The sequence below is a fragment of the Alnus glutinosa genome, chromosome 6 (genome assembly GCF_958979055.1).
Source record: "Alnus glutinosa chromosome 6, dhAlnGlut1.1, whole genome shotgun sequence".
In the NCBI taxonomy this organism is placed as follows: domain Eukaryota; kingdom Viridiplantae; phylum Streptophyta; class Magnoliopsida; order Fagales; family Betulaceae; genus Alnus; species Alnus glutinosa.
In genome coordinates this window covers 25212432-25225227 of record NC_084891.1, presented here as the reverse complement: position 1 = coordinate 25225227, position 12796 = coordinate 25212432, and the positions used below count along the sequence as shown (strand labels likewise).

Sequence of the window (12796 nt, the reverse complement as noted above, 5' to 3'; positions counted from 1 at the left end):
CTGCTTGTTGTTGCTTAGTCATTTTGCAGTGTAGGTGCTATAATTTGTTGAATCTCCATTGATGGAGGTCTTCTTTTGTCTTGAGGCGAATCTTTTTTTTTTTTTTTTTTCTCTCTTTCTTGGGAAGAAACAAGGCTGACCATGTTTATTATTGCATCTATATGAAATTTTGGGAAAAGCTTCTTAAGATGGATGTTAATGTGGAGTTATTAAATTGAGAAAATTTGGAAGAGAGAGGGAAAAGTGCAGAAGAGGGAGTTTTGGGAGGGAAAGATGTGGTAGATCGTTTATTCTTTTTGGCTTTGGCTTTGATTTGTTAAAATTTCTTGTTGATGCGACTGCTTGGCCAGATTCTTGCAACTGACCCAAATAGTTTGGATAAGGTTTTCTTAAAGTTGAGTGGTCATATCTTGCAGCTCTTCATATCAGTATCTATTAATTTATCTGGCATTATATGTCACTAATCCTATTTATTATACTCACTTCCCTGAAAATTTGGACTCAATTACTTGAATCTGTTAGGTTGCGATGACCGGTGATGGTGTCAATGATGCACCTGCACTAAAAAAAGCAGATATAGGAATTGCCATGGGCTCAGGAACTGCTGTTGCCAAGGTATGAATTCTGTGTGTGTGTGCGCGCAAAGTGATAGAGAAGCCCAGACCACACACTGGATGAGCACCATCCAGCCGGTGGGATTAATCTTTTTTTTTTTGATAAGTAAGAGAGATATCATTAGCCGGTGGGATTAATCTTCAGAGTTTTGAACTCTAGAACTTTTTCCAACTGGAGTCTCTCATTGCTATCCTATTTCTTGGGAAGGACTCCACAAAAGTAAACTTTCCAGGATGATGAAGAAGCTGAGTGCCATAATAGTGTTGTGGCTTTATTCATAAAAAGAAAATTTAAAAAATAGTGTTCTGGCTTAGAATACCTGTTTCATATACATATGAAGGCCGGAAGGAAACATTAAGTTTGGTATTTGCCTAATGTTTATTTGATCCTTGTTTTGTTCATGGACAATCTAAACCTAGGTTTTAATTCTGCAATTTTGGTCCTAAAGTCATTAGGGTTTATAATAGTATTATGTTATCCTATTTTTCCAGAAAAAAGTATTGTCCTCAATCTCAGTATATGTGCATAGTAAGCCAATCTTAGTTCCATGCTTGGTTTTCTTTTAGAAAATTTACCAAAGGTAGTTCTTTTTTCATTTTTCTCATTGTCTTTATTGTTGGGTTTTCAGAGTGCTGCAGATATGGTATTGGCTGATGACAATTTTGCTACAATTGTTGCGGTATGCCAGTCTCTCTTCATCCTTATCAGAAATATCGCCATTTTCTTCTCTATATTTGTTTTCTTCCTTTGTATTTATTTCTTTTCCTTGTATGCATTTTATCCTTACAATCTTGTTTATCAACAAGTTATTATTTTTTTTTTCTTTTTAATTTCTCTTTTAAAGAAAAAAAGTATCATAATGCCATTCAACTTTGTAATTGTTTAATTATGGACAGGCTGCTGTAGAGGGAAATGCCATATACAATAACACTAATTATTTTGTTAAAAAAAAAAAATGACACTAATTATTTAATCATGGGCAGGCTGTTGCAGAGGGAAGGGCCATATACAACAACACTAAGCAGTTCATTAGATACATGATCTCTTCAAATATTGGTGAAGTAGTTTGCATATTTGTGGCAGCTGTACTTGGAATACCTGACACTCTTGCCCCTGTGAGTTTATTAGTGTACATGATTTAATCTTCATAGTCAAATCGGTTTATCTCAAAAATCTAAAGGACTACTTATTTTTGTATAGTTTTGCCATTTTAATGGTTTTCAATGCAAAAGTAGAGACTTCATAGTTATATGTGCATAAAACATGTATAGATTTCAAATTTTAGTGAAGGAGTCATGCATAGTACTACTGCGTGATTTTGAGAACTGATTTGTTCTTTATTTCAAGATAGCAAAATGATGTTAATTATCACCTCGTTGGAAGCAATCATTTGAAATTTTGAATCCCATTGCAGTTTTCCAGTTTTCATATTCTGCTTAAATGCATAGAGTTAAGGTTTGAACATCTGATCTCCCTCTTCTCTCCAATACTAAATCCAGGTCCAATTGCTTTGGGTCAATTTGGTTACTGATGGACTGCCTGCCACTGCTATTGGTTTCAATAAGCAAGACTCTGATGTGATGAAGGCTAAACCTCGTAAGGTGTTGTGTTATTCATTGTTGTTGAGTTTATTGATTTGTATCTATTCATTTGCCTCTATCAATTTTCCCTTTTAACTTGTTTCTAGCCTCCATTTGGTTGCCAAGAAGATGAGAAATTAAAAATGGCTTTGAGCTTTTCATGTTTTTGATAGTGCAACATTTGCAACTAATGTCATGACCCAGGAAAAGCGTTGGTCATATTTGCGCTATTACTTCAAAAGGCAATTTTACAATTAGAGCTCTCTATAATCACTTATAAAGTTTAGCCTCACTTAGTAATGAACTAATGTGGGACTTGGCATCCATGTAGCATATTACAATCCACCCACCAATGTGAAACTAACTTTCTGGGGTGTCGCAATTTTCCCCACTCAAATCCCTAACATCCTCGTCAAAGCCCACATCATATCGCAGTGCCCCAACACCGCATGATGTTACTAGGTTGTTTTGATACCATTTATTATGCCTTAAGGAAAGACACATCAATGCTATTACTCCAAAAAGACTAGTTAATATTACAATTGAAGTTCCTTGAAATTTCTTATAAAGTTCAGTCTCACTTAGTAAAGAACAAATATGGGACTTAGCATCCATGTAACATATCACAATTTACTCATCCGATGTGGAACTAACTTTTTGGGATGTCACAACTGATCAGTTTGTTACTGTTTCCTTTATTTCTTATATGTTTTTGTGTGTGTGAGGTCTTTGTTTTGTGCAAATTATATGACAAGACGCATTGGGGGTATTATTTTTGTTACTAGACTTTTTTCCTTTGCCCATATATTTAAGTTATTATGAATGTTAAATGTTTTTTTTTTTTTTTTTTTTTTTTCATACATGATTAGAAATAGACTTACTTCTCATGTTAAGACACTTCTCTCAAGGTGTAACGCTGTGAATTCGGAATGTGCAGGTAAATGAAGCCGTTGTCACTGGATGGCTGTTCTTCCGTTATTTGGTAATTGGAGGTAGTCATAAATGACATAGCACATTGTTTGCAATGACATCCTTTCTGTCTATATAAAATGACATCCTTTCTGTGACTCTGTCTATATAAAATGACATCTTTTCTGATTATATGTGCCATTCTGTCTTATTTAATTACGGTTTCTAAATGGCCTACCATATTCCAGTATAATGGTGCGTTCAACATTATCAAACTAGGGTGGGGGTGTTATACTACACACACGTGCAGACATGTATTATTGAGTTTTCCTCTTTATACACGGACATATGTATTATTGGTCTTCCCTCTTTATAATCAAATTGCATTTTCTTCATAAATGTCTTCAGGCTGGCTACCCTTTACCAATTACACTCAATTCCTTTTTTTTTCTTTTCTTCCTGTGCTGGTGTTTTCTCCCCCAATTAAATTTATTTATTTATTTTTTGTTTGTGTGAGCCACAAGGAATTACCACTTATCAACAGTTTGATCTGCTTTATATGTGGGTAAATTTTTTCCGATAAAAATTGTCATGTTGGGCTGCATATGTTGATGTATATTGGTTCACATTTTTATTTGTTGCACTCTAGAAAAAAATATTGCAAATATGGTAACATATAACCATCTAGCTGAGAGTTAGGTAAGAGACAACTAGATTTTATTGAATATTTTCATAACTTAATTTTTCTCAAAACTAATCCTATAATTACTGCCTTTTGATGCTATGTTGTATAACAATCCTGAGGGTAGGGGTTACTAATTTGTTTGTATTAAGAAAAACTAATTTTCATTAGATAAATGGTTTAGCATTTGGACTTTCTTAATATGCGATTTCTTTAGACAATTGTGTGGCATTATTCAGGGTTACGGCATATTACTCTGTTGTTTATTTTCTTATGTGAGTCCTGATGAAGGTGTATGAATTATAATATGGTTGGTGCAGCTTATGTTGGCCTTGCCACTATTGCGGGGTTCATATGGTGGTTTGTTTATGCTGACAGTGGCCCCAAACTACCATACAGTGAATTGGTAAGAATTCATTATATGTTGGGAATATAGTTGTTGGTTAATTGTGCTTATTGGAATGGGGCATAAATGGACCTATGTGGTTTTGTTAAGTATCGCTTGGTTTGGTTTGTGGCTTCCTTAAGCTAGTTTGGAGCGATCTGCGTTGAGAAGTTTGAATTTTATGATCTCCTTAATTTTCTGTGTTAACTGTAATTGTTTTGAGATATAAGCCGGATAATGCATCCTCCACATTCATATTGGAGCCAATGTGACCAGAAAGGAAAAAAAAAAAAAACTAGATTATGGGTTACTTGATTAATATTCTTCAATCTCATAAAAGACTAAGCATAATAGCAAATGGAAGATTATCTTCATCTCTTGTTGGTTCCTGCTTCCTGCTTCCTGTTCTGCAGTGTAAATTATTTAAAAATGTTAAAAGCTGTTGCTCTTTACTGGTCTGTGTATTGAGTAACAGTGTTCTTTTCATTGAAATTGCTGCTATTGAACTCTTATATCTGTGATTTCAGATGAATTTTGACACTTGTGCAATGAGGGAGACTACTTATCCATGCAATATATTTGATGATCGACATCCGTCAACTGTGTCCATGACTGTGCTCGTTGTCGTTGAGATGTTCAATGCTTTGAATAATCTCAGTGAAAATCAATCTCTTCTGTGAGTATTTAAATTAGTTTTTCTTATTTAATTTTTTTTTTCTTTCTGCCTCAGCCTCAGGTCAATTATTTTGATTGCTGAAAACATGTATAATTTAATGTAACAAGTAGCCAAAAGAACTTTCCTGCTTTGAATGTATTTTAGCTCTTCCCACTAAGGTAGCATTTGAAATCTAGAAATGCTACAAGTACTTAAACTGTTACAAAGAGAGCCTTACTAACTGATGTGGAGCTTATTCATTAAAGATGATCAAAACAATTAATAAAAAGAAATGCTACGGGTACCAATAAATAAGCTTCACTTCATCTTAGTAAGGCTCTATTAGTAAAAATTTAAGTACATGTAGCATTTCTCTTTGAAATCAGAGGAAAAAATATGACCACCAAGTATCACCATGTTTATTTTCGCTTAATTTATCCTGTGGATCCGATTTGTTCTTGTTCTCTTTAACTTGAATTTCGTGGCATACTACACTTTAAATCAGCTGGCTGCATCTTTTGAACAGAGGTAGACTATAATTTAGCGCCCATACTTCTTGCTGATTATATTTTACTGGATGGTTTGAATAAAATAAGCCATGTTGATTAGTATCCTTATGTCCTACCTCTTAGCCATAGGTGTGTGTTGTTAAATTTATGTCTTTCCATGTTCTATGCAATACGAAAATGTATGGGGAAGGAAGCATGGTTTCAATTTTTTTTAATAGATAACCTGGCTCTGTGAGTAAAATTGAATTTCTTGTTCAGATTTTCATCCCAGTTGGAATCTTGAAAAATCTTACTTTCCAGATTTTATATATTTGTTTCTTTTAATTTGTTTTAGTTGAAATGTTTAGTTTGTTTGGAGGTTGTTTTTTCAAAATTTAGTTTCTTTTTCTGTTCCAGTGTCTTCATAACGCTCAGCCAAAAAGGGTGTAATAAGAAGTTTTGAGGACATGATCATCAAAGATGTTTGTAGTTGAAGTTGAGTTTGGGTACCTGGGTTAAAGCAAATTCAACCAGTTTTGACTAAATCTGTGGAAAAAAAAAAAGGTTTTAGTGAGTTCTTTATTATGGGAGATTTAGAGATTGAACTTTCTGAATATTATTTGAAGTATGAAGTGACAAACCCATGGTCTGACTGCACTCTGCTTAGGCTAGGATACTACGAGAAGAACATCTCTGTATTTTTTTTTTTTTTTGTTTTTGTTTTTGGTGTAGGTAAGGGAGACCCTTGGGATTAGTTTCGGAAGAGGGGTGCAGAAATGAGTAGTGGGAGTGGGGGAGTTGAAAACTCCTAGCCGTTGCTCCTTCCTTCAGTTAGCTCTTGGATCCTAAAAATTGTCAACCCAGAACTAATGTGTCAATGCTGAAATCTCTCTCTCTCTCTCTCTCTCTCTCACACACACACACACACACACACACACACATGCAGTTATATATGTATGTGCCTGCTAGTCACTTGAGTTAACTCTACAGCTTTTTGTGCATGCAAAAGAATAAGTTCTTCCTTTTCTCTCTAGCTTCCATTTGTGGATTATGTGCTTTACTGAGGAAAAAAAAAAGCATTAGAACTAACTCCTTTTTTTAACTGTGCTTAATTTTAGTGTTATTCCTCCCTGGAGTAATTTATGGCTTGTTGCCTCAATCTTCCTAACTATGATCCTTCACATACTAATTTTGTATGTGCATCCGCTCTCGGTTCTTTTCTCTGTAAGTTGTTTCATTTATTCGCAATCCACTTATGTTTTTCTTTAAGTGATGGTTTTGGTTTATTTTATTTTATTTTATTTTTTTCTTCCTGTTTTTTGTAAATTTGATGAACTGAAATGTTTTATGTCGCAGGTAACACCGTTATCTTGGGCTGAGTGGAGACTTGTCCTCTATCTTTCATTTCCTGTATGTCTTGTATCTTCATGTTCTCTATGTTTTAACTATTTTATGCAAATGATTGGCTTAGGACCTTTCCTTACTTGAGCTATTATTCTGGTGCATTATCTGCTTTCAAATTCTGGTGCATTATCTGCTTTCAAATTTTAGGAATATAACAGTTTCAGCTTAGCTACCTGTCTACTTAAGTAAACTTTCTTTTCCTTGTATGGTCAAAACAAGTTGCTGCACAAGGTTACTAGGAATAGAACATTTTCAGCTTAGCTACCTGTCTACTCAAGTAAACTTTCTTTTCCTTGTATGGTCAAAACAAGTTGCTGCACAAGGTTACTTTGCTTTTGGTCAGTAAGTTTTGGGGTATTAGATGTGAAGAATTTTTTTTTGAAAAGTAAATAAAGTTTTATTGAAAGCGTAAGGCGCCCCTCCGTGGCTTAATGTAGCCACCTAAAAGAAGGAGGCAAAGACATCCACTTCCCAATCATGTGCCTCTCTAACAAAGCTCATGTTCCATTGAATAGAGCCACCCAAAACCTCCATATTATCCGCAACGGAAGCATCCTTTACCCGAGCAATACCAAAAAGAACAGGAAATGCTTCCTTCAACAACATATCCCCGCATTACAGATCATGCCAAAATTTTGTCCTAATCCCATCCCCTACCTCAAATCTAGTAAAACCAGAGAAAATCCGCCACCCTTTCCTGATATTCTTCCACAGTTCCATCCCAATGGGACCTACAGGCTTGTGGGAGCACCACCCACCCCACAAACTACCAAACTTGGAATTCACCGCCGCTCTCCACCAAGCATCTCTCTCAATTCCATACCGCCACAAACACAACCATTTACCTAACAAAGCATGGTTGAACATCAACAAATTTTGAATACCCAGCCCCCCTTCTGAAATTGGGGTACACACCTTCGATCAACTTACCAAGTGAAGTTTCAACTCTTCACCCATTCCATCCCAAAGAAAATCCTGTTGCAACTTCTCTAAGCGAGTAGCAACACTCCCCAGGATAGGGAACATAGACAAAAAAATAAGTAGGCACATTGACAAGAGTACTCTTAATAAGGGTGACTTTACTACCCTTGGAGAGGTATAACCTTGCCAACTAGCCAGTCGATGCTCTATCTTCTCAATAACCCTGTCCCAAATATGAGTGGACTTATAGGAAGCCCCCAAAGGAAGACCAAGATACTTCGCCGGCAAAGAAGCAATCCCACACCCTATAATGTTGGCTAGCCTTTCCACTTGATCAACATTCTCCACAGGAATAAAATTTGATTTTGCCAAATTAACCTTCAAACTTGAAGCAGTTTCAGACCCTTTTTTTCTTTCTTCTTCTTCTTCCTTTTATTTTTTTCTCTTTTATTTTTTTTTTAATTTTTTAATTTTTGTCAGCAAAGGTCTTTCTTTCTAAGTATGGGTGGCAATTTTTGTTCGCGTGTCGGGTTCAAGTTGTGTAGAGGCATGAGTACAAGAATATATAGGTCACCCCTAATTCGATCCATTTAATTAAACGGGTCAGACCCCTCAACCCTAACCCGCTAATTTCGTGATAGATTCATGTCGGGTTTGCGAGTCGTGTTAAAAATTGTATGTTCTAAATGTCGCATGTCGTGTTCGGGTTGTGTTGAGGTATGAGTATAAGACTATATAGGTCAATTCTAATTTGACCTATTTAATTAAACTAGCCATACCTTCAACCTTAACCCGCTAATTTTGTGTTGGGTTTGTATCGAGTTCGCGGGTCATGTAAAAAATTGTCGATCTTATTTCTAAGTATGTCATTGACACTGGCCAAAAAATTAAAGAATCTTTATTGCCAGCTTTTTGATGCAATTGAGTTATTGTGTCAACCTGAAATAGGGGCGGCTATAGACCCGACTTTCTAGTATTCCTTTCTTTTAATTCTAGGTCCTGATGGCTTTTAGGGTTCTTTAACCAATTCTACATATATTGGGTCTGACCAATTGATTAATATTTTTTTTTTGATAAGTAAGAGGCCAATTGATTAATATTTTAAAAAAGTCTTTTCACCATTTCTGATTTGTGTTGAATATAAATTTAAGGATTTGAAAAGTAAAAAATCTTAAGAACTTATACCTCATGATATTTATCATGAAAGCTTACAGAATTTGGACATAAAATGCAATGTTCATTTAGTATAGGTAATAGTTATTCATAAAATGCACGAAATCGTTAAGGCCCAAATCGAATTACTAAAATAATTGTAGTCAAAACTTTTAAATAGAGGTATTATTAGAGGAAGAGGACCATTATAGCAGCTAAATCCAAAAAAGAAAAAAATCAAATAATCTATGTTCGGGCCACAATGCAAAACTAATAGGGCTTACCCTAGAATAGGCCTATTATATAACCCAGTTGAATATGTTCCAATTGCACTTCTATGTATGGATATTTACGTAGAACATTCTTAGTATATGTAAGTTAAAAACAAATTATTGGTTGATTAAATTATTATTTTTGTTTATATCATAGAAAAAGCTTCATGCTCTATAGTTAGCGCTTTTAAATGCTCTATAACTAGAACTTCTATATAAAGCAATTCTTCTGCCAATATACATTCTTTCCGCCTATTCTAAAGCTTCACTTTCAATCTGCTGTAGGTTATTATCATTGATGAGGTGCTGAAGTTCTTCTCAAGAAATTCCAACGGTAATGTCTGTTCTTTTATCCGGCCTTGACTATTACAGTTAATGCTAGGGACATCAAATTCATTGTCCATTTACTTGAATTTTGGTCTTTTGATGTTCTTATAATGATCTTTAAACAACATGGCTTAGTGGGTTTGTTCCTAAAATGCCTTCAGCAGGTTTCATCTGGAACTAGCCCGTAGTGCACATGTAATGCATGAGCTTGAATGAAAAATAGAAGTTAATAGTTGAAAGTAAATTGTATTACATCATGGATGAATAAAAAGAATGCTAGTTACCTGAGAGGACAAGGAGAATTATAGGATAGATTTTGAAATTGGAGAGAGAAAAGCTGAGCTAATAGCCCGTCAGGTGGGCCTTATGCCAAGGCCCACCATGTCAAAAGCGAGAGAAGCCCCATCTCTCTATTTTCTTTCTTATGTCCCCATGTCCTCCCGTGTGATGAAATGGGGGCAAAAAAAAAAAGGGATCTTCTCAACTTGTTCGAACTTGGAAAATAAGCTCATGATCCTAGTCTTCACTGTCAAGAAACGGAAATATACGAAATTCGTAAATTATTATGAGGAGAAAGTTGTTAAGGAAGGGTGCTTTAGGACTAATTAGTAGTAGAGATTGGCTTAAAAAAGCATTTGTAGGAGTGGTCGGGAACAATGCTTTTCGAATAGCATCCAAGCCAAGCATTATGTGTACACACACACACATATATATATATATATATATGCAAACAATCACAGCAATAGATATATATTAGATAATCTTATTGATGGCTGTTCCTCTTGTTGTAGGTATAAGGCTCAATTTCAGATTTAGAAGGCCAGATTTACTTCCAAAAAGGGAATCTCGTGATAAGTAAGATATCGAACCTTCTTACCCAAATTTTACACAAAGTCCTAATTACAATGGGAATGGAATCCTTTTCATGCCCTCTATGGACATCCCTCGAACATGGAGAGTACTTCATTCATCATGATCTCTCATTTATTTATTCACACTGCAAAGATGGAGTTACAAGATGACGTACGCCGCATATGTCCAGGATATCCCCATTTATCTCTGTAATTTGTGAGCATTCTTATCCACAAGATGCCATAATATGTTGTACACTAAGTACTTTGTATATTTTATGATAGGTTTTTTTTTTTTTTGAATGGGGAAAAAGGCTATTTATGATAGGTTTATATATATAGTTATTACAAAATTAGTAATAGCGAGAAGTTTCGTTAGTGTTTTTTTTTTTTTTTTTTTTGAAAATGAGAAGTTTCACTAGTTGAATGCCATTGATATCACTTGATACATTTCCATGGGTTTATGGTTTATCTAGTCGAAGTGACTACTGAGGCTGGATGGTCTGTATGAAACCTTGACCCAAAATAACAATAGTGGGGGATTTGGATATTTGGCAATTTTGTTGTTCGGATAACTTGCAATTTAGACAAAAAATGAGAGACCTCCCATGGGAGGCCGCCTATCCCAACAGGTGGGTGCGCTGCTTGAAACCTGCTGGGGCAGGTGAGCCTCATAAGAGTTCTGTCTCATTTATTGTCTGAATTGCTAGCAATCCGAAAATCAAAATTGTTGGAAACTCTATCTATATTGGGTTATACATCAAGTTTTTGTGTAAAGCATGCTGATGTAACTACCTTTTTGGTGTATAAAGGGTTATATGTATGGGTGAAAATGTGGATGTGGATGCGGATACGGTTATTAGCAATATTTGTATCCGTAAAATATGGTTATCACTTTTAAATATCCGCATCCGCATTATATGATTACTATCTGCATCCACGCAGTTATTGCAGTTATTAAATGTTGTTATTATCCGCTATCTGATATAATTAGCATTTTGGATTACTATCTAAATCTCTATGCAAGATTATCAGTCATAGATGAACATTGTCTCATAGAGTAATTGAGATTTGGATTACCAAAGAAAATAAAAAATGCAATGAGGTATGACTTTGAAATGGTGAAATTTTTTTGATATAATCTAAAGGTCTTAAACTTACTAAATTCAAAACAATATTGTTCAAGTGAATTATATATATATATATATATATATATATAAAAAGAATGCGGAAGCGATTATTAACCGTATTCGCATTTTTTAAAACCGCTATACGTGGATGTTGATTTTTGCTATCCGATTGTCATTGTCAAATTCTATTAAACTATAAAAGGGAAAGAAAAATGAATATTTAATATTGTATATACTAAAACCGCTTTTTATGGAAGTTTAAGGCTGCTGCTTTATTTTATTTTATTTTTTTCTTTTTCTGAGAAAATTTGCAAACCACATGGAAACACCCCACAAAAAGAAAAGAAAAGAATGGAAAGCAAACGAAAAACAGCAGGAAACAAAAACCCCTAGTCTCCAAGCTAGGGTTAGTAATCACGTGGGCTTCATATTGCTTTGTGGAACCATCAATCATGACTGGGGGAAGCAATAACGAGGGATTGCCTGTCTTCGTTAAGGAGGATGTGGCTTATTTTGTGAATAAGGATTCTCTTAAATTATTGGTCTGAATTTTAAAGAATTTAGCTAGATAATTGTAAGAGACCACTTATGAAACCTATCTGATCAAATAAAAATGAAAAATGTTCAAATTACAACAAGTGCACTACAAATGCACAACACCAAGGCACATTAAAGGAGACCCACATGTGTAGGTCCCATCTCAATGTACCTTGATGTTGTGTACTTGTAGTGTACTTATTGTGCATGTATCATCTCCCAATAAAAATTGAGTTGTTCAACCATTTATCCTGTCCTGTGGATCCCATAAGTGATTTCTTGTAATTACCTATTCGAATTCTCTCAAATTTGAACAAGTAATTTGAGAGAATCATAATCTCTATTTTGCCAGGTTATATGCAATTTGCTTTGGGATCAACACGGCAAGCCGGCCACTTACGGACAAAGTTAAAATTGAGAATGATGTCTCTAATTATATATATATGATTTTGGCTTACCATATGATTATACTACTGATAACCAAGAGGTTTGAGAAGATCATATGTATATTTGGTGCTAATTTAGAAGAATGCTGCTTATACTTATCTTGAGAAGATGGAAGTCGGTTTTAAATTAGAAGAAGTGATTTGAACGTACGAGTTGTTTCTGTACGTATAGGTCAAGGACCGCTGCGTGAAGAGATTGAAGTTGGCAAGAATAATAAATCATTAGTACTTGGGGTGAAGAGATTTAATAGAGTTTAGATAGGTAATTGTAAGAGATTACTTATGGGATTCACCTGACTGGATAAGTGATTGGACAGACTAATTTTTATTTGGTCAGGTGGGTCTCATAAGTAATCTCTTACAATCACTTGTCATATTCTTTCAAATTCGGATAAATAATTGTAGAGGATTCTAATCGATTGAAGAATGTTGTTTAGAAAAT

General features: G+C 34.8%; 1 protein-coding gene across 2 annotated transcripts in view; it reads left to right on the top strand.

Annotated features, from left to right (window-relative positions):
• LOC133870421 (calcium-transporting ATPase 3, endoplasmic reticulum-type) overlaps positions 1–10601 on the top strand; it is a 34807-nt gene extending 24206 nt beyond the window's left edge. Inside the window, exons 24-34 of one of the 2 annotated variants that reach the window (XM_062307542.1) lie at positions 523–615; positions 1244–1294; positions 1599–1730; positions 2115–2216; positions 3133–3187; positions 4107–4192; positions 4699–4847; positions 6433–6538; positions 6671–6724; positions 9349–9397; positions 10182–10601. In XM_062307542.1, the coding sequence (XP_062163526.1) occupies positions 523–615; positions 1244–1294; positions 1599–1730; positions 2115–2216; positions 3133–3187; positions 4107–4192; positions 4699–4847; positions 6433–6538; positions 6671–6724; positions 9349–9397; positions 10182–10249 (945 nt within the window). In that variant the 3' untranslated portion in view covers positions 10250–10601. Of the gene's footprint in view, positions 1–522; positions 616–1243; positions 1295–1598; positions 1731–2114; positions 2217–3132; positions 3188–4106; positions 4193–4698; positions 4848–6432; positions 6539–6670; positions 6725–9348; positions 9398–10181 lie in introns of those variants that run through there. The other variant, XM_062307543.1, reaches the window with a different exon arrangement.
• The last annotated feature ends 2195 nt before the right edge of the window (positions 10602–12796 follow it).